The sequence below is a fragment of the Pelodiscus sinensis genome, chromosome 1 (genome assembly GCF_052426305.1).
Source record: "Pelodiscus sinensis isolate ZL-2025 chromosome 1, ASM5242630v1, whole genome shotgun sequence".
NCBI classification, from domain to species: Eukaryota; Metazoa; Chordata; order Testudines; family Trionychidae; genus Pelodiscus; species Pelodiscus sinensis.
In genome coordinates, this window is record NC_143052.1 from 198,230,018 (window position 1) to 198,252,980 (window position 22,963).

The 22,963-nt window shown below is 42.4% G+C and overlaps 1 protein-coding gene across 1 annotated transcript in view; it reads left to right on the forward strand.

The window, feature by feature from the left end:
• EFHC2 (EF-hand domain containing 2) overlaps nucleotides 1-22,963 on the forward strand; it is an 82,085-nt gene that overhangs the window by 534 nt on the left and 58,588 nt on the right. The window contains exons 2-3 of the mRNA XM_006137936.5: nucleotides 10,174-10,362; nucleotides 13,798-13,948. Of these exons, the coding sequence (XP_006137998.3) occupies nucleotides 10,174-10,362; nucleotides 13,798-13,948 (340 nt within the window). The remainder of the gene's footprint in view (nucleotides 1-10,173; nucleotides 10,363-13,797; nucleotides 13,949-22,963) is intronic.

A 22,963-nucleotide genomic window follows, 5' to 3' on the forward strand; every position in this document is an offset into this window, starting at 1 on the left:
CTGCACCAGAGCCCCATCTGCATTGCTTCTACCTTCTGGTACCCTCAAACACATTCTTGTAGCTCCTTCACCTGTCTCCTGGCACCTACCCCATAAATCCAAGCCCCCCCCCCCCCAGATATCCTTTTTAATCACTCCCACCTACTCAAACACACACAGCTTCCCCTAGGGTATGTCTACACTACCCCCCTAGTTCGAACTAGGGTGGTTAATGTAGGCAACCAGAGTTGCGAATGAAGCCCGGGATTTGAATTTCCCGGGCTTCATTTGCATATTGCCAGGCGCCGCCATTTTTAAATGTCCGCTAGTTCGGACTCTGTGCCTGCGGCTACACGCGGCACGAACTAGGTAGTTCGGATTAGGCTTCCTATTCCGAACTACCGGTACACGTCGTTCCAGGAGGAGTAACGGTAGTTCGGAATAGGAAGCCTAATCCGAACTACCTAGTCCGTGCCGCGTGTAGCCGCGGGCACGGAGTCCGAACTAGCGGACATTTAAAAATGGTGGCAATATGCAAATGAAGCCCGGGAAATTCAAATCTCGGGCTTCATTTGCAACTCCGGTTGCCTACATTAACCACCCTAGTTCGAACTAGGGTGGTAGTGTAGACATACCCCTAGTTCTCTTCTATTATATGCTCCCCCAGGAATCTTCCTTGCATACTACCTAATCTGCCTCTGATGCCTTTGTTTTCTCATATGTGGGGAAATAAGGATAATTATAGTTGGCTCCTCTGGTGAAAAGTGCTGTGAAAGAAAGAGCCAAGTGGTGTTGTTGCTCTCATGCAATGTACTTCCCAAGTGCACTCTAATGGACCCCAATTGTTGCCAAGTATTCCCTCACAACATACCCTTCTCTAGCATGATCATTTCTAATATGTCGAGTATCAGAGGGGTAGCCGTGTTAGTCTGAATCTGCAAAAGCGGTGATGAGTCCTGTGGCACCTTATAGACTAACCGAAGTGTTGGTCTATAATGCTGCTAATATGCTTGCTCAATATACTGTATACAAGTATAGCTCTTGATGGAACTCAAGATGTGATTGCTTCATACTGTCAGGTATACTTATCACATTCCTAGAAACCAATACATTTAAAATGAGTGTGCTTGTCCCATGAAAGAAAGGAGGGTAGGTCTGATTTTTAGAAGATTGTTCAAAATGTTAACTGCTGATGTCAGGCATTGATAGTGTTTGCATCTGATGAACTGTTACTATGAACATGGTCTAGTAGCAAGTGTAGATGAGATCAAAAGTAGCTTGTCCTTGTCTGTACTTGTAGGTCAACCATGTTTCAGCTGTACCTGCGGCTAATGCCCACTGTTAGGTATATGTTTTTTTTTGTTTATATGAGGCTTTGCTTCCAATACACTTACCTGCTCCGGCCTTCTCTGCAGTGGAGAATTATATATGTGATTAAAATATTAGTCTTGGCCCACCTGTAAGAGGTATACTACATTGTCCACAGTATCAATAATATTTGACTTGCACTTATCTATGCATCCACACACAAATGTGAAGCAAGCAGATTACCCTTATGGGTCAGTGATAGGAAGACTAATTGTCATGTTAGTTAATTGTTAATGCTGCTTCTGTTTGTGAATATTGTAATAATGCAAGCTATCATTGTCTAAGAAAAATTTTATTCAGACTGCTTACAACAAAAATATAAAGCATGCCTTTAAAGCATTTGTAGCAAATCTGAGAGGAGAGAGGCAACTTTCCCCTTGTGTATCAAAAAATCTCCAATATAGGGAAGGTAATATAAGGGTTCTTTCTTCTGCTTCCATTGAAGTCAAGGGAAAGACTCTCATTGAATTACTTGGTAGCAGGATTGAGCTCCACATTAGTTGTCACAAGCAGACTTAATTTAAATTCTGGAGTTTGCCACCTTCTTATTCCATATTTATTGAGCAAAATTTTGTTACATTTGTAAAATTTCTAATTTTGAGGGCATAAGTAAAAAATAAACATACTTAGCAATTAAGGAAGAACTGAGAAACTAACCAGTAATTTTTAGGACAGTTTGAACATTGGTTATTTAAATAATAAAGGAAAATGGAGACAAAAATACCATTTTTTAAAAATCTCAAATAAAAAGCAGGACACTTCAGGGATAAACAAAGTTAAGGACAATAATACATCATTCAGAGCTGACAACATCATTATTTATATAAGTATTCATAGCTGTAAATATGGGAAAAGACAAGATTCTTACCATGAGCTCTAAAATAAAAACAAATAGAGTTTAAGCCGCCATCACTTTTTCTGTCCAGAAAGGATGGGGAAATTTAAACAATAAATCTGCTGAATATATTTTTGAATATCAGTAGGTAAATCCTTAGAAGTGAGTGTGCCAAAATGAAGTTCAAGTTAGGGATGTCAGCTGTTAATGAGTTAACTGTGTGATGCTTGCCAGTTAACTGGCAGCCTGCCTGGGCTGGAGCAGCCCCCTGCTCATATGGTGGTCTAGGGGCCCTGGGCTGGCCAGGCCCAATGCACCACGAGCGTGGGGAGCAGCCCCTGTCTTGTGGTGGCCCCAGGCAGGCTAGAGCAGCCCACTGCGCCATGGGCAGGGGGGCTGCTGCAGGCTGGACTGTTCCTGCCCTCTTCCCCCACAGGATCCCATTTAAGCTTAATCATAAAGTTTTAACAGATAAACTGATTACATGGGATTTTACATCCCTAGTTTAGGTTCAAAGGCTAAAGCGAACATTTAAACTACATTCCACTCAGTCATGCGGCTTCTTTCATCTATTTAGTAATCAAATTGCTCAATTGTACACTATACCTCCTTTTTAATAGAGGAACTCCTTTTAGCTTAATCAGTAGAGGTCTGTGTTTTGCTAGGGATTCTCTCACTTGCTGCTATTCAGTTCTGAACAAATTCTGAGAACCATGAAGGTTCTACTTGATTGCAGCTTGCATACAGTAGTTGGCTTCATATTTTAGAGGTATAGATAAGGATTTCATATATATGGGGTGTGTATATAATATTACGTATACAGGCAGTCCCCGAGTTACGAACGGGGCAGTTACGAACGGGGCCGTTCCTCTCCCTGGTCTCCAGCAGACCAGGGAGAGGAAGCAAAGCGGCGGAACACGTGGGCAGCGGACAGGGCTGTCCGCTGCCCACAAGCTCCGCGGCTTGGCTCTGCTTTGCTCTGCTTTGCCCCCCCCATCCCCTGGTCTGCAGACCAGGGGGACGGGGGGTGGGCAAAGCAGAGCCAAGCCGCGGAGCGCGCGATCAGCTGACAGCCCAAACGCGTCTGGGCTGTCAGCTGGCAGCGCGCTCCGCGGCTTGGCTCTGCTTTGCCCCCCCCCCCCCGGTCTGCAGACCAGGGGGAGGGAGGGGGGGGCAAAGCCGCGGAGCGCGCGGTCAGCTGACAGCTGTCAGCTGGCCGCGTCCTCTGCGGCTTGGCTCTGCTTTGCCCCCCCCCATCCCCCTAGTCTGCAGACCAGGGGGACGGGGGGGCAAAGCAGAGCAAAGCCACGGAGCCCGAGGGCAGCAGGACAGACACGGCGCGTCTGGGCTGTCCCGCTGCCCCCGTGCTCCGTGGCTTTGCTCCGGACACCTGTGGTACAGCAGCTGGGGCGCTGCCAGTTGGTCCTGTAGCGCCGCTCTGGGCGCTACTGGACCAACCGGGCAGCACCCCAGCTTTTCTGCCCCAGGCATCCTGATTCAGCCACTGCTGGTCAGATTCAGCAGTGGCTGAATCAGGACGCCTGGGGCAGAGCAGCTTGGGTGCTGCTGGATTGGTCCAGTAGCGCCGAGGAGCGGCGGCGCTACTGGACCAACCCAGCAGCACCCCAGCTGCTCTGTCCCAGGCATCCCCAAGTCAGCCGCTGCTGAAACTGACCAGTGGCTGACTACAGGAAGCCCCTGCCCTGGGCTTCCTGGAATCAGCCGCTGATCAGTTTCAGCAGCAGCTGACTTGGGGATGCCTGGGGTTCTTAAGTTGAATCTGTATGTAAGTCAGAACTGGCGTCCAGATTCAGCCGCTGTTGAAACTGATCAGTTTCAGCAGCGGCTGAATCTGGATGCCAGTTCCGACTTACATACAGATTCAACTTAAGAACAAACCTACAGTCCCTATCTTGTACGTAACCCGGGGACTGCCTGTAGTCAGAACTCACCAAATTGTATATACTTATACATGAACGTATGCATGTGTGCGCACACACAGTATACAAGATCTAATTATGAGCATCATTTTCAAAAATCAGGTCACAGTTAAGATAAGACAGTATAGAAGAACACAACAGAACCCCACTGTACCATTCTCACAGCTTCTGAGGTGGCCTTCGAAAGGTGACATCTGCTGTAGTGTAATAGTGAGGCTCAGTTTTGCTGAGGCAGTTCTACCCACTGCTTCAGGTGTTGGCTGTCGAACTTAATTTTGAATTCACATAGTGTGACAAAATAGAGGTCCAGTGAGACCATATTGTGACTTACAAAGAGATTTGGACCATTCCTGCCACAATTTCCTTACCTTCTCTATCTTCACCATGAGAACAACAGGTGCAGAGCAGCATCAGCAGATGTTCTGGATGTTTGTGGAGGTTGCTGCTCTCATATACTATACTGGAAAAACCGAAACTCACATTGGTTACTACTAGGAGCACAGTGCCCAATCTTTTGTGGAGAAATCTACTCCCAGCAATAACATCTACAACACAGAAAGGAATAGTGCCTTGGTGATTGCAGCTTCTGTTAGTTCTTGGCTTTTTTTTCTGCTGTTAATTCCATCAGTACACTTCCTGTTGATGTTGTCGCCGCTACTATAGCCACTGTTCTCTTACTCGTATGCCAGTTACTGTGCCTATATGAAGGGCAAAAGGTGTGGATGGAGGGGTGAAAGTACCCATTTTATTTGATTTGTACATGCCTAATCAAGAAATTTTCCTAACTGGGATGTCTCTCTGAGGTTCTGGTTGAACTAGTTCAATGGGATGATGATTTTGCTTAAATATAAAGTGATTTCATGATGTCTTTGTGTATGTCTTAGTATCCTTTTGGTTCTTTATTTGTCAAAATTGATCCACCAGCAGCATTCAGTCTCTCCTTAGCTAAGATATATGCAAACAAATTTCATCTCTTCTTGTTTTCTCTTTCCATATCAACTGTACAGGCAGTCCCCGGGTTACATGGATCCGACTTATATCAGATCCCTACTTTCAAATGGGGTGAGGCAACCCCGCACTAGTTGCTTCCCCCCAGCAGACCAGGGAGACGCGAAGCTAGCACCCCCCCTCCCCCCAGCAGACCAGGGAGACGCGGAGCGGCTTTTCTCAGCAGACACCTCAGCTTGAGAATAAAGGACTGAGGGAAGTGAGGTGTGGGAGAATAAAACTGAGCTCTGGAGAAATGTTTGGCTAGAGTTTCCCCTACAATATGTACCAGTTCCAACTTACATACAAATTCAACTTAAGAACAAACCTACAGTCCCTATCTTGTACGTAACCCGGGGACTGCCTGTACACGATAGATTGAGATGTCCATTTTAGCGGCTGCCCTGTGGCTGGCAGTGGGTAGATAGAAGGCTCTGTCCCTGTCCTACTGTAAATAGCACCTCCTTTCAACTTGGAAGCTTCCCAGAAAACAATTTTACTACTTGAAATGGCTTATTTTGTTACAATGCCATTCTACTTCTTTGGGACCAGTATTTAACCACTTCAGCATCCTGGTTAATTAGATTTAAAGATTATATAACAATCCTTATAAAAACCTTTATAAATACCCGAAATAGATTTTGCAGTGTCCTATCCTAATGCCCCCTTTTCATTGAATAAAACAGCAGACATAACAGCAACAGTGCCAGTTTTGAGGTTCCATTTCCTGCAGAAGGTAGGATGGTTTCTGATGGAAATAGACCAGGAGGCATTAGAAGCTTGGAAAATTTACAGATATGCACAGGGAAAAGGAAAGAACTCTTCTCCCTGCTCCCTCCTTCTGCTTTTTCTTGGAAGGCACTAATCATGCTCTATTGAAAAACAAAAAATATATTCTGCAGTTCCGTTTCCCTGATTCTGCCAATGAAGCAAGGATCAATTAAGAGTCGGTGTGTCTTAGTTGAACCTTTCTAATCCAGACTTCCCTAGTCTGACAACACCCTTGGTCCGGCATCATTGGTGACCCAGTTAGGTGCTCCTGGGCTGGAGCACGTGCTGGGAAAAATTAATGGGCTGGGTTCACGAGTGTTGCAGGACAAGGGAAGACGTAGGCAGCGGGGGGCGAGGGGCTGGGAGTGTAGCCCTAACACCCAGGGTATAGCAGCAGAGGGGAGCTCTAGAGGCTGGCTGGCTGGCTGGTGGAGGGGAGTCCTTGCGGGCAAAGGGGAGCCCCAGTGGAGCCCTGGTGCTGCTGCAGAGAGGAGGGGCCAGTGCCCCAGAGGCCTGCAGCTGGGAGTGGAGGGGCTGGCATTGACCTCCCCTGGTCCGGCAAATTCCCTGGTTCAGGACCAGTCAGGTCCCAGGGGTGCCAGACCAGGGAGATTCAACCTGTAGTAGGACAAGACAATAGCTACAGGACAAGCAAGCACAGCTTCAGGAGCAGGAATTCTCAAAGGACAACTAGCATTGGTATTGTTAATGTAGTGGATGATTTTCATGTAGAACTGTGGCATAGCCAGATGAACCCTGTTGGATGAGTCCCAACTTTGGGCAAGAATGGGGAGGGAGGCGGGACAGGAGGGCTGGGGTGGTTAAGACCTGACCCAGCTCCCTGCCAAAGTAGTGGGGTGGAGCATCGTAAGCCCTGGTCGTGCTCCCTCATGCTCTGACTGGGGCAAAGCAGGGTAAACCCTGTACCACAGCACAGCTCCCCACCGCTCCTGGACCAACTCTGAGTAAGCTGGTGGAGAGTTAGCCTGGATATAAAGTGGGTGGGCCATGGTCCACTCAGGCCCATCCATGGCTACCTTCTGAGGTAGAACGGCAGCATTTTCAACACACAAGTTATAGGCATGTGCTTTAGGAAAGTTGTTTAAGACAGAAACTTGTGAAGCCTGACAACTATGGTACATCTGCTGGATCATCTCTGTAATGTATGTCCCAATTTAGTTCATGAGAGGTACAGTATTTTCAATTACAGAAAAAAAAGAGTACATACAGAAGCTGTTTTGAGTCCAGAATGGGTAAAGGAAAGTGCTATGGGGACAAATACCTGGCACTTGTCTCTCTCTTCCTCTGTCATCTTGTTGTTAGCACTGTCCCATGTGCCTCCACTCATACAAGGTAGCAGAACCATCATTCATATTCCCTGTTCTTTCCTCAACTGGGGCTAACAGCCCCCTCCCCCCAAAAAATCAATAACCCCCCAACCTAAAATGTTGGTGGCAGCATGAGTGCCTGTTACTGTTCTGTCATGGGGTGCTTTAGTACCAAGACCAAGCAAGGTTCGTTTCATCCTACTGTGCAGCAGATCACATATCTGGGATGATTGCAATGGGCTTGCTGCCTCTTTAAATTAGTGAGATGGCAGGGAGAATGTTGGCTTTTAGCTGACTTTTGTTGATGTATTGATTATTTGTTCCAAAAGTTTGAGATCCTATGCACCTTTTCTCAAACTGTTCTGCCTAGGACTTCTCAGAAAATCTGAAAAGTAGTTTGCCAACCTTAGAAGAAGGTGGGGGAAAGTCTCGTCTTTTGTGCTGCTAATATTTAGAACAGCTCAGATTCCATGTATACATCCCTGACTTCAACAGCTTCCTGGAAATACCCTTAACTATGCGAATGTTGCTTTTGTTACCATCACAATTGCTGCCTCATGCATTCTCTGCAACTTATTGCCACCAAAACTAGCGCATCACTGTTCATGTGATTCTCCTCAACAATACCACACATCCCCAAACATACTGGACAGTCTGCAGGAAGTCTTGCATGGTACATCGCTAAAAAATGGTCAGTTTAAATTTGGCTTCTTTGTTATAGCCATAAACTCTGACATTGGAAGAAAAATTTCTAGTGGATATTGTGGCAACTTTGCTTTGCTCATCCCTCAGTTTCCTGGTCACCCATTATTTCCAGAGTGATGTTGTTGCCCCGATGCATACCATAGATATTCACTTTCAGACCTTGAAACACAGCAACCAGCAAACTATATGTATAGAGAGAACTTTATTCTTTTCTTCCTTTCTTACTTAAAGGAACTTTCTGGCACATCCACATGATTTGAAAAGTGTATTGTTTGCAGAACCTTTCTAGGTTAGTTTGCTAACTAACTGATTATGTGAATAACCTTTTTAAGTGTTCTTTGTATAAAACCCTAGAAGATTTTGCAGCAGACAATGGAAGGTTCTTGATGGAATTTAATTATTGAGTCATTTGGTTTTCATTTCTGGAAGAATTCTTATGGAAGCAAATCTTGATCACTTAAGTTAACAATTAAAGGCACAATTAAACAAAATAATAATAATAAAAACCGCAGAACACTACGAAGGCTATTTCAGGTCAGGATTGAGATATATAACACCTGGCTTTGAGAGCCATTTCCTTTACTTGGATAAAATGCTTTCCTCACTTAGGGCACATCTACACCACAGAGAAGTTTGAAGCTGCTGGTGTTGATCTTCCAGGGTTCAAAATTAGCAGGTCTAGTGAAGACACGCTAATTTGAACTGGGAGGGTCATTCTGGTCCATGCCAGTAGTCTTGATTCCATGAGGAGTAAGGGAAGTCGAAGGAAGAGCGTGCTCTCTTCGACTTCCTGCAGTATGGATAACATCAAAAGTCTAGTTAAACTACTTTGCAATTAACACGTCTGAAGTTGCGTATCTTAATTCGACTTTGTCCTGTAGTGTCCCATTTTAAATTTGTTATATATATTTCCTCTTTGAACTCCAATTTAGAAAGCTTTTTCCTGTTCTGCATTCTTCCCACCACTTTTTTCAGTTTGGTGAGGAGATAAAGTAACAAAATGAGGAACAGAACAAGAGAGTGGTTGATCATCATCAGAAAAAAAATGGAGAACTAAAGTAGAAACTGCCGACACCAAACTTTTACACAGAAACTGCCATACTGGATCAGACTGGAGGCCCACCTGATCTAGTGTCCCGTTTGTGAAGGCAACCAGCATCAGATGCTTCAGAATAAGATGCACTGTGTTACAAAGTAGGGATGTAAACGACTAGTTGACTATCTGATAAGCAAATGCTTATTGGCTAGTTGACACACTCATTGACTAGTTGTCCCCCTCCCCTTGCTGCCTCTATCAGAAAAAGGCAGGGAGTGGGGAGGGGAGCAGGGGGCGCTTCACAGTAGCAGTGCCATGTGGAGCCCAGGGCCTGACGCCAGGCTCCCTGTGGCTTTTCAAAACAGCAGCACTGCATGGAGCCCGGGGTTAGCTGAGGACTTATAGTCCCCAGCTGATCCTGGGCTCCATTCGGTGTTGCTGCTTTGAAACACCGGGGGGAGCCTGATTGAATCCCCCACTGGCCCTGTGCTCCCCGCAGCACTTTTGCCTTTGAAGTGTAGCAACAGCCCTGGGACTGTTGCTACACTTCGAAGGCAGAGATGCCCTTATCGACTAATCGAATAGTCAATTCAAATTGCATCAACTATTCGATTAACTGATTAATCTAAATTTAACATTCCTATTGCAAAGCAATACTTCTTTAGTTGCTTTCATTATGCATCCTTAACCATGAATACATTCCTTACAATCTTAAACAACATTTTATTTTTTCACTAAACCTATGGGTGTGAATTCCTATTGCCAGAAGCAGGGAGATAATGGAAAGGAGAGATTGATTCATCCTTTTACAGACATAGGTTCAACTGCACACAAAAAGATAAGGGAAGACCAGTGGATTAATTTTTGTCCAACAGTTGGATGCAACATGGAGCTGGTTCCACAGATGAGCACAATCCCTCCTTTCCGCAAATCTTCTTACTAGCATGATCTCCTACATTTATACCATAACAGTGTGCAGGCACATATATGAGCTTCTACACCTGTTGATTATCAAGAATACAAATATCCCTATCTGTTAGAGGGACATTGAAAATTGACCAGCCAGATTGGTTCACTTGACTGGCTGTCTTCTAGTGATATATTTTTAGAATTTCCATTTATGTTCAAATTAATTTGAGGGAAATTTTAAGATGTGGATTTAGATGCATCTTTTTATGATTATTTAGTAATGGCTTATTCTTTTTTTTCTGATTTGTTTAACAGCTAGGGAAAGAAAAATTCCATAAGTCACAGCATTGGGGTTACTGCAATAAAATTGCTATGTTGGTAGGAGAAGATAAACCTGGAATAGGAGGTGAACCCCTGCATGGACAAAAGCTGAAACCTAAATATAGCGTGTTTCCTAGAGGTGTGGGAAGTGATGCTCCTTCATGGGTAGCATTTGATAAACAGGTATGTAGAAGTCTATCTCTGTTACTAAAGTGTTTTTACAAATTGTTAATTGGTGCTAAAAGGTATAGAATGGGTAGAACTCCGTTGGGAGATACTTTCTGTGTAGCAATGGTTAATGTTTATTTTTCGATATTATTAATATAGATACTTTGATCAATATTCTTCCTGCAGCTGTTTACCACAAAGCTCCTAACTAGGTATTTGAGGGGATAGTGATTTCTGCATTACATAATGCATAAGGATAGACAATATTATATTTCCTTTTAGTGACATATATGGGGACCAAGAAATTATTTGGTAATCTTAAAAACATCAATGAAGCTCATAAACTTAGATAAATTATTTACATTTTTACTTTTAATTTTTTGTTTTAAAATTATTCTGTTTTTACCCATTTCTTCTTGTTTTGTAACTTTTCTCAATATCTAATAATACAGCTAAAATTGAAAGAACGGAATGTGCGGTATTTCACTTAACAGCCTTAATAGAGAAGAAACAGGTTTTTACAGTTTTCAACATTCAGTGGGAAGTAAAAGAATAAATGTTCACATACATGGGTTAAGAGTTCACAAATGAGACATTTTGTACTTGAAATATTACTCATATTTTGTCTTACTATTGTAACTACATTGTCAGGTAGGCCAAACGAAATGCTGTTTTCAGATGCCTCACAGAGTTTGTTGAATAACTGTTCCTGTTTGTTGTTTTTGGCATAAAACTTGTATTCGTTTTAATTAAAGAAAGTGCACAGATACTCACTAAATTCATCTACTAAAAATGAGTCTGCTGTTATAATGCCATCAGGGATATAAAATTTCCCAAAATTGAGGGATTTGGAAGGACAGATGTTTATGATCTTCCCTTTCCTTTGGTATTGTCACAGCCTGGTCATGCACAGCCAGATCTAAACATTCAGAGACAGAGTCCACAGTCATGAGTCAGGAGCTAGCTGGGTCGGGATACTATGAGGTCTGAGGTAGGAGACAAACTGGAGGTTTGAACCACAAGGGAGGAAGCAAAGTCAGGCGAGATCAGGATACCAAAGAATTAGAGGTAAAAGACAATCTGAAGGTCAGGAACCACAAGTCTGATACTAGAAGTCAAGCTGGGTCAGAATGCTAGGAAATCAAGCCAGGACAGTAGAAGTAGAAGGCACAGAGTTCAGAGAAAGAAAGAACCCAGTTCAGACAGCTTTCTGTTATCTGCTGCTAGCTTAGATAGGGCCAGTATGCCAGTTGGCCATCTGGTCTGGCGTTCATACTTGGGCTGGGCTTCATGGCTCCCAGGTAAGTTGTTGCCAGCAGGCTGCCAAGTGAAGGGATAGAGCGTGACTGCTTCGATAAAACTTGCAAAAACTTGTGGGTTGTGGCAGATATTATCAGCCTTATATTTCCATTTCTTGGTTACTTGCAAAATGCTTTGCTTAATCACAGTACATTAAGTGAACTGAAACTGCGTTCTAGTTAATGGGTAAAATAGTATACATGTCATTGAATATGAATTTCATGCTGCAACAGCAGATTTGTAGTTCACTTTATAGCTATTGTGTGTATCACTGTGATAGAATGACTACCAAAATATTTTAATATTTTAAGGCTTTTAATAGCCAATAGAAGAAATGAGTTATTTGATCTGTCACACTAAATTGTGTTTATTCTTCTATTAAAACATATTTTTCATTTTAAGGCAATCTCCTTTTTTCTTCCCTTCTACCCCATCCTTTCTAAATGATTTTGCATTATTCAAATGGATGACTTAGAAATCACATATATTTCAGTCTTCCAAAGCATAAGCATATTAATGTACCAGGGTATAAAGAGAAACAGAGGAACAGAAAGTTGAATTGATCAAACAGTTCTAACAAAGTAAAAAAACAACAACAAAAAACCAAACTACTAGGTACATGAGGACACCATAAGGTAATGAATTATTATGTAGAACCTGGTCCTACACAGAGGTCCTTGCACTTAGATGGAGAGCTCTTCTTAAAATGTTTTTGTTTTTTGGCCCAGAGGAGTGGCAGAAGTTAGGCATTGTCATGTACTGTTCAGGTGCTGAAAGTTGCCCAGGTCTTTGTTCCTTCAGGGCAAATTTTAACCTCTTTTCAATAGAGAAAGATTGTCCACTCTTGCAGTTGCATCCTTTTTTCAGCAAAGCAGGAAGGACAACCCAATTAGATACAGGACTGGGAGCCTGGACATCTGCCTCAGTTTGCCCAGCTGTAAAAATGGAGATTTATACCCACTCAGGGATGTGCTGAATACTTAATATTTGTTAAAGTGCTCTGAGAGTCTCAGATGGAAATGCTAAAGAAAGGCAGAGTATTAGCAACTATGTGTTATGTAGAGAATTTTGACAGCTTTTAAAAATTTCCAAGCCTACTTCTTTCAGACACCCACCAGTGCCTGGACAGTATGAAGAATGGATAGCTAGAAGCTTTCTGTCCTAGGTCAGTTTTATCTATGGAATCCAGATAAAAATACATTCTTTCATTAACTAAATCTTTAAAATTTAATATTTAGGAGAGGTACTAATTAGCACTGATTTGAGCCGGTCATGATAAAGAAAAGCATGCAAGTTTCCTTAGTGGTTTCCTGCTATGTACGGTATATACGCAAATATAATTTTCCCCAAGCGTTAACCTCACAAATAAAGAAAGTAAATGGTGCTAAACTGTTTAGTAGCTTTGCTATGTGCACAAATGAGTTTTAATATGCAAGAGCACAACTCACAAAAATATGTAACCATGTGGAAGGTGTCAGGGTCTCTAGAGTTGAATGCTACTGTTGTAAACTACTGAGCAGTGCACCCACAAACACTTTTTCTAGGATTACTACCACTATAAGTTAAAAGAAGGGAGGATCCTATATTTGTGTTTGGGGAGGCAATCCCAGTATTTCCTGAGGTTCTCACACTTACTGAAACACATAACAAGGTAGATTTTGAAGTGATTGTTTTGTACAGCCCTAAGTGGCACCTTTTTGTGGAAAGCTGATATGGGCCTTCTCTGTGACAGTAGCCTGCTGATAGTATACTATTTGATTTCTTTTTTTTAACTGGAATCTTCTTTCTCTACTCAGGTGTGATCTGTGCTTTTTTTGTTAAAAAAAAAAAAAAAAAGGTGCCGGTACTTCAGGGGAAAAGTTGTTGAGCTCTGACTGGAAGTGCCGATACTACGTACCAGGCAGTACCATCACAAAAAAAGCACTGGGTCTGATGATAAAAATACTATCCAAAAGAATACAAAAATATGTGATTTCATGTTGATTCCTATTCTTATATTTCTGAAAATTTAATTTACCCACTGAAATCCACATATTTGTTATCTTTATAATTAATTGTGTATCTACACAATTTCCCCTTATTAACAACTTCTATGGTTAACACAGTGGATGAAGACTTTGCTTCTTTTTATTTCTTTATGCTTTTTTATAGGTATTGTCTTTTGATGCCTATTTTGATGAAGAAGTGCCTGAAAAAAATCAAGAGCTATATAGAATAAGGCATTGTAAAATATACTTCTATCTTGAAGATGACACAATTCAAGTGGTCGAACCACAAGTAAAAAATAGTGGAATACCACAAGGTACTTATTTATAATAGATCGTCCTTTGTTTTTTCAACTCTGTTCTGTTTCTCATTGTAGTTTTTGTCCATCTAAAACAGAGGTGGATGGAGGCAGTTTGCCACCAATATATTTTACTTGCACCTCTGCAGACTGGGACATCACTTCCTGCAGCTTCTATTGTCAGGGAACAGCAATCCGTGGCCAGTGGAAGCTGCAGTTGCCTGTACCTGTGAAGGCACGGGTAAATATAATGGTGGCGGTGCACCTGGTGCTAACTCGGGGGGAACAGAATCCAGCCTGCGGGCCAGTATTTGCCCACTCCAATCTAAAAGGATATATAAAGTGTCTTCTTACATAGGCCTGTTTTACACTGTAAGGTTTTGTCAGTATAGTTATGTTCTCTAGGGCTATGTCTACACTGTAGCATTTTGTTGGCAGAGGAAATGCAAATTAAGTACTCATTAGCATTTCTTACACTCTCATTTGCATAGTCTCTACCGATCCATTTTGTGGAAGAGGTTTTTGCAGGAAAAAACACAGTGTAGACTGGGCCATTTTGTGCAAAAATCCCCTTTTGCACAAGATCCCTTATCCCTCAAAAAAAGAGGTGTACAGGATCTTGTGCAAAAGGGTTTTTTGTTTGCAAAATGGCCCCATCTATACTGCGTGTTTTTCCGCAAAAACCTCTTCCACAAAATGGATCAGAAGAGACTATGCAAATGAGAGCACAAGAAATGCTAATAAGCACTTCATTTGCATTTTCTCTGCCGACAAAATGCTACAGTGTAGACGTAGCCTAGGAGTGTGAAAAAATTGCACTCCTTAGCTGGCATAGCTGTCCTGACAAAACCCTCACTGCTGTGCCAACAGAGGAGTGCTTCTTTCAGTATAGTTAATGTTTGTGGTGCAACTGTGCTGGCAGAAGAACTTGGACTGGCCCACGCTCATCTACACTAGGGGGCTCTGCTGGTGTACCTGTGCTGGCTAAGTCTTTGTAATGTAGGCAAGTCCATAGCGTGGCTAATATTGAATACACATCTGTGACAAAGAGGACAGATAGATTTTCTTTTCTTGCCATTGCCATTAATGAGAACTTCCTCATAGTGATAGAAATGTAGCCGTGTTAGTCTGGGGTAGTTGAAGCAAAATGCAGGACAATGTAGCACTTTAAAGACTAACAAGATGGTTTATTAGATGATGAGCTTTCGTGGGCCAGACCCACTTCCTCAGATCAAATAGTGGAAGAAAGTAGTCCCAACCATATATACCAAAGGATACAATTAAAAAAAAATGAACAAATATGAAAAGGACAAATCACATTGCAGAACAGGAGGGGGATGCGGGGGGGGGGGGGGGGAGGAAGGAAGGTAAGTGTCTGTGAATTGATGATATTAGAGGTAGGGAGAGTGGGATGTTTGTGAGTTAATTATATTAGAGGTGATAATTGGGGAAACTGTCTTCACCTCTAATACCATTAACTCACAAACATCCCACTCTCCCTACCTCTAATATCATCAATTCACAGACACTTACCTTCCTTCCTCCCCCCCCTGCATCTCCCTCCTGTTCTGCAATGTGATTTGTCCTTTTCATATTTGTTCATTTTTTTTTAAGTGTATCCTTTGGTATATATGGTTGGGACTACTTTCTTCCACTATTTGATCTGAGGAAGTGGGTCTGGCCCACGAAAGCTCATCATCTAATAAACCATCTTGTTAGTCTCTAAAGTGCTACATCGTCCTGCATTTTGCTTCAACTTCCTCATAGGCTTCAGGTTAGAGGATCCAGTCCTACTAGAAAAACATCTTGTTTTTGATAGAACATTCTGTGACCAAACTGCTGGGAAAAGTCTCTATTTTTACACAGCTGCGATTGAAATTACATGAGTCTGTCAGCATGGTTGTGTAAAACTCTTAGTTTTCCAAAAGCAAGTTGTATATTATACAACTGTCAGTGCTTTTATTACTAGTGCTGGTCTTAGCATGTTTGAGGGGGCCAGCTAAATAATTTGTTGCCAACACTCAAATTAACTGGCTCCTGTCCACTGTGTTTCCACCAGTATGCATAGGGCCAGCCTGTTAGGGGATGACTAGTGAATTGATATTTTGGGATATACTCGAAATCTAGTGGACTGATTTCACATAAAACCTGTGTGATTTGCAGACCATTCTCTTTCAGCAGAAGTGTAGTGCAGCTACAGTTCCTTGCCTTTTATGGGTCTAGCTATATGATTGATAGTATTTGAAACATTTGCAAAAGATAATAGTACAAATAAACAAGAGGGCTGGGGACCACTATGTCTCTCCAACAACTGGAGTATTTTGTGTATATTCTGATGAATTTTAGTACATATATTAATATGCACACATTATCTTCTCTGTCACTACAGTCCTTGTTGAAATAGATAAGTATTATTAATTTCCCAATCTGTCAAAGAAGTTAGATGGAGAGGTGCTACCTAACTGATTAGTAGAACCGTGCAAATCCACTTTATATCTGTGCATATCACCATCTGCGGATTCAGATGTGGTTATACTGATTATCATCTTAGATACAGATTCATTTTTTTTGTATCCACACAGGACTCAACAGTGAAATAGGGAGTGCATATGGATACATATAAAAGGTGGAGTGCAGATTACGAGTTGGATACAAATAAATGATCACAAATGCAGATCCAAATTTTTATATCCATGCAGTTCTACTGATCGGTGTAGAGGTGGATAAGCATCCAGGAGTCTCTTGTTAAGACAGTGCATTGTGTACTGACTGACACTGCCTCTCTTATTGTTGAGTGTCCCTTCTTGCAGTCAGAGATCTTGCTGGCTGATCAGCAGAGAGTCAGCACTGGTTCTAGTTGGCAATACTAATCCTATCTGGGCAAATGCTCTTTCAGGCTCTGGATGAAGGCTTGTCAAATCTCTGATTCCCTTAACCTGGGAAGATACGAAGAATGTAAACCCTCTGTCTGTGAGAGTTTTGAGGTAGCAGTCAGGTAAACCCATTCTTTGGTTCCTGTGAGACACAATAAGAGAAGCTACTTCTGGGTGAGATGTTCACAGCTTGTTCTTGGCTACTAAAATGATCTTGAACAGTTGGTGCACCCAAAGCTTGAGGGCCTGCCATTTGTCATAGGGTGCCACTTTAGTGAAACAAGCCTCCAAGTTCTTCCCAAAGCAAGACAGAGCAAGGCCACACTCTCTGTTCCATTAGATTTGGGTTTTTGAGTCAATATTTTTCACTATTTCCCATGCAGAGGTAAGGGTTGGTGAGGCTAGCCCATTGGACTTAGTGTTCCATGCAGATTGCTCAGGTTCCAGCAGGGACTGGAAGGCTTTGACTAAACTCCTAGGGTATGTCTACACTACCACCCTAGTTCAAACTAGGGTGGTTAATGTAGGCAACCGAAGTTGCAAATGAAGCCTGGGATTTAAATATCCCAGGCTTCATTTGCATCTTGCTGGTCGCCGCCATTTTTAAATCCCCGGTAGTTCGGACTCCGTGCCCGCGGCTACACGCGGCACGGAGTAGGTAGTTCGAATTAGGCTTTCTAATTTGAACTACTGTTACACAAGGAACGAGGAGTAACAGTAGTTCGAATTAGAAAGCCTAATTCGAACTACCTACTCCGTGCCGCGTGTAGCCGCGGGCACGGAGTCCGAACTACTGGGGATTTAAAAATGGCGGCACCCGGCAAGATGCAAATGAAGCCTGGGATATTTAAATCCCGGGCTTCATTTGCAACTTCGGTTACCTACATTAACCACCCTAGTTCGAACTAGGGTGGTAGTGTAGACATACCCCTACATACTTGATTTGAAGCTAGTGCTAATTGCTACTGAGTACTTTTTTTGGGGCCTAGATACTGTAACTTATTTTGAACATTATTGTAGAGTAGCAAAAATAGTTGCAGTGCACTGTACAAAAGTGTATCTGGAAGAACTTTGTGACTTCTACAACTCTGTATCCTGAATTAGCAACTATTCTTGAGAGACAAGGTGAGTGAGGCAGTATCTGTTGTTAGGCCAACATCTGTTGGTGAGAGACACAAGCTTTCATGGTTGGTTCAATACGAGATATTGTCTCATCCACCTTGTCTTTCTAAAATTCTTTGGGCCTGACAAGGCTACAACTACACTGCATACAACTAATCTTGAAGCATTAACCTATGTTGCCACATGGGCTGGTGAAGAGGCTTTATAATTCCAGTGTGTCTATAGCAGAGGTTTTCAGACTGTGTGGCATCTGCCTGTAGGGGGCCATTGAGAAATATCTAGGGTTGCATGAGCCAGCACTGTGCAGCAAGAAAGGGTGTTGAGCAGAGAGTGCCACATCTACCCCTCGACTCACCTCAGTGTTAACATGTGCATGCCCGGTTCTGGCTCTGCTCCCAGAGACAGTTGCATGTACCTTCTCCCATCCTGAAAATACAAGGTGGGAGGGGCAGTTATCAGGGAGCACAACCAAAAATAATAACTCAAAGTGGAGGCTCAGCTCATAGTTTGAAAACTGCTGATCTGTAGGGAGATGATATGGACAGAAAGCCTCTTCAGCCAATCAGATTACAGATTTCAGGCAATCTTTATTTCATTTGAATAAAATGGTCCATACAGACAATATGAAGATTTTAAATGTTCTAAATTTCATGGCAGCTGGTGAACTTTCAGTAGCCTGATGCTGTAAAATGCAATGTGTCCACAAGGAATTTGTATTTTGTGTTAAAACACTTGGGAAAGGTAAGACGTGTGTAATAGCTTGGCTTTTTAAAAAAACCTAGGAAAGTAGATTTTACAGAAGATTTTTAACAGACTCACATAGTTGGCTGAACACAATAATTGATAATAAACTCCTGTTAGTGGTGAATTGCGTATCCTTAGCACATTAAATGTACTGAAGCAAAAAGAACATTTGAAAGCACTGTTATTAAAAAAAATCCAAAAACACTAGTTGCCACGTACATTCAGTTGTAGATTCAACAATGGTCTAATGTTGTTAATATTATTTATTATTATAATTTATATTATAGTGATCCTTAGGAGTACCATTCAGGAGTAGAGCCACTTATCCTGTGCTACCTTAAAGTCTTAACAGATTTATTTGGGCATAAGCCTTCGTTGGTAAAAACCACTTTGTCAGATGCTGTCAAATGGCATTTGACTAAGTGGTTTTTACCACAAAAGCTTATGCCCAAATCTGTAGTCTTTATGGTACCATAGGACTTCTTGTTGTTTAAATGAGTGTAGCTAATTAGTTCTAGTTCAGAAAAATCTGTTCATTTGGAATGAAGAAAAATCATCAGGATTCAAACAATGTATCACATTTTCACTGTGTCACACAGGCATAAAATCTTCTTGATTTGGTTTGGTGAAGGACAAATGCAGAACTTATACTTCCTTCGCTGCTGGGAGTAGGGGTATGTCTATACTGCAACACTATTTTGAAATAACTAGCACTTTTCTGAAATAACTTAGTCCGCATCTACACAGCAGGCAGTTATTTTGAAATAGTGTCAAAATACTGTCAAGCTGGAGGACTTCTTACTCCGACTCCTGTAACCCTCATTGTACGAGGATTACAGTGTGCAGCGGCAGTCAAAAAAGAAAGTAGAATGTTAGGAGTCATTAAAAAAGGGATAGAGAATAAGACAGAAAATACCTTATTGCCTCTGTATAAAACCATGGTACGCCCACATCTTGAATACTGCATACAAATGTGGTCGCCTCATCTCAAAAAAGATATATTGGCATTGGAAAAAGTTCAGAGAAGGGCAACAAAAATGATTAGGGGTTTGGAACAGGTCCCATATCAAGAGAGATTAAAAAGACTTGGACTTTTCAGCTTACAAAAGAGGAGACTAAGGGGGAGGATATGATAGAGGTCCATAAAATCATGACTGGTATGGAAAAAGTGAATAAGGAAAAGTTATTTACTTATTCCCACGATAAAAGAACTAGGGGCCACAAAATGAAATTAATAGGCAGCAGGTTTAAAACAAACAAAATGAAGTTTTTCTTCATTCAGCGCACAGTCAACCTGTGGAACTCCTTGCCAAAGGATGCGGTGAAGGCTAGAACTTTAACAGGGTTCAAAAAAGAACTAGATAGATTCATGGAGGTTAGGTCCATCAATGGCTATTAGACAGCATGGGTAGGAATGGTATCTTTAGCCTCTCTCAGATCCCTCCCTCTAGCGCATCTGGTATTGGCCACTGTTGGCAGATAGGTTACTGGGCTAGATGGACTTTTGGTCTGACCCAGTATGACTGTTCTTATGTTCTTACGAGGAGTAAGGGAAGTTGGAGGAAGAGCGCTGTATTTTGAAATAAGTCCTGTGTGGGTGCTCTCTGTTTCAAAATCAGCTATTTTGAGGTAAGCCCTGCAGTAGAAACGCACCCTAAGAATCAGAGGGGTTTGTGCCTCAAAACCCATCTGATAAAGCAGGTCATGTGCCCTTTTTCCTAACTGGACTCCAGCAATAAAATAATGAAATCAAGTCAACAGGAAGTGCTCTTCTAGTTACCTGGGATCCCAAACACATGTGTAGGGGAAAACATCACATATAATCTCCTCAGAGCGCTCCCAGCATTCTGACTCTTCACCTCATAAAAAGGCTTCCAGTAAGCACTCCTGTACTGGTTTGGGTGTCACTAGCATAACCACTTCATTGGTGCGACCTTGTCTACTTCGGCTCCTTTGGCACCATTAAGACCAGTGTCTTCATCCATACTTGGTACATCTTCATGTGTACATCTTCAGCTGATTGAGGCCCTATTGGCACTGCTGGCTCTACAGCTATCCTAGTTGAAGACGTACCTGTCTGAGTCTTGTTGACTCGTCAAGGGAATTTTTGTGCTTCCCCATAGCAGATTTTACCCAGCTCCAGTTGGAGCAGCTCAGTGTCTTTGGCACTCAGCATCTTTGACACACTCACCACCACCGGCATGTTCAGCACTGCCAGCGCTTTTGACATAGTATGCACAGAAAATATGTCTTTCCGCGTTACTATGTAAGCACCATTGGTATTGCCAGCACTGATCACCTTATTGGTGCTCCAGGTATCCCTGGGTTTCTTTGGATCTGCTGATGTCTTCCATCCCCTCACCACTACAGATTGCATTGAGGACTGCCTCTCCCTTTTCTGAAGAAACCTACATTTCTTCAGACTCTAAAAAGGAGGAAATCATCTTGAATGACTTTTAAAATCCCATTATAGACATTGTACCAGGATGCTGGGTCCCAAGGACCAGGACTTGTTTTCTTTGCTTTAGTAATTGCGGGCTTCTCTGAGGGATTCTAGATTCCCCCATCACATCACAGTTTAACAGGTGGTTTGAAATGCCAGCAAGACCATTAGATAGCACACAGCCCCCGCTCTCCTTATGCACCCACTCAAGGCATAAGACAAGCTTGTTTGCTGCTTCCCTCTCCATTCCTTCATGCTGACATCTAATGTCATGGGGAAGATGGGTGGGTTGTGGAATGTACATGTGCACAATACAACACTAAGAACAACATCTGCTATCCAGATAAGTGACTTTTTTTCTTTTCTTTTGAGTGATTGTACACATGTAAATTCCACTGCAGGTCACTCATTTGCAGCTCCTTTGCAAATGGAGTGAATTCAGATCACCTGAGCAGAGACTGCAGTACTGACTTGCTGGAGTTGGTATAGAAGTCCACCCATTCAGGGTGGTGGTTGGTATAGAAGTGAGGTTCTGCCAGAGGGTTTTTACCAGCTCCAGCAAGGCTTCATTAATGGGGAAGTCAACTCTCTGGGGCAGGGGTTTGCAAGAGGTTGAGAGTGTTTTCTTGGACAGACTCAACCTGTACTCTTAGGAAAATGGCCCCTTCCCCTCACCAGCTTCTCTCCCCATCCTCAGAGGACTTCCAGTGTTAATGGGTTTAACCTTTCAATACCTTTGTTAAAGAGGCAAGTAAAATCATTCTCATCATACAGTTGGGGAATTGAGGCAGAGAAATTAAGTGTCTTGTACAAAGCCACAGAGGAAATCTGGCAGAACCAGGAAGTGAACCTGTCTCTCCTAAATGCCAGTCCAGTGTCTTAACTACAAAAACATCCATCTGGTGTTTTTTGGAAAGGCATTCAATAATTATTGAAAACATACGGATCTTTTGGAGGAGAGGGAGGAGCACTCAAGGTTGAATTAGAGAAGGAATTGTTGGAGTAAGGAGAGTGGATTAAATGAGAAGATAGCTGAGTGGTGGTACTGCTGGGGTGGCTAAGGGCCTTGATTTGCTTCCTACACTTTGAGCTGCAAATGGTTGCTTCAGTGAAGAGGCTTGGGTTTCCCATTGTCCACTCCCCATGAGATCTTTCCAGTTGCTGATGTATCCTATGTAGTATAGATAGGAGATGGGGTCCTGTGTGGGCCTCTTGGAGCATGCTGGATAGCTTGTGAGCTATCCGCTGGGCTCTCAGTTGCAACTAGTACTCCCTGCTTTGGGGAAAGAGTCTTATGTATACTTATGTACTGAGAGAAGAGTCTAAGGTAGATACAAATGAAAAAGAAGTTTTTCAGAAGCAAAAATAATGAATTTAGAAACGCAAAAAGAATTAGCTTAAAAATGAAAACAGCAGAAAGTGTGTGTTTCTTCTCCTTAAACCCTTGTATTCCAAGTGGAGCATAGGTCATCTACAAGTCTCCTCCACTTCACTCTGTCTTGAGACAAAACTTCTAGCTCACTCCAGGAGTACCCCAGTTGTTGTCCTTCAATCTCATTAGATATTCTCCAGGTTGTCCGAGGTCTTCCTCTTTTGTGTTTTCCATGCAGGTTCCATGCTGGCGGCCTATGCTGGATGAAGGTTTTCTGATAGTGTGGCCTAACCATCCCCACTTTCTTCTCTTGATTGTGTGTACTAGTAATCAAAACTCCCTAAGAGTAAAGGATGGCCAGAAATGATTTTCAGAGACTTGAGAAAAGTTTCTGTGAAATTGGCAACAATACATGGAGGTGGAAATATACAAAATGCAAGAAAAGCTGCTGTGAAGAAACTAAAATTGTAAACTAGATT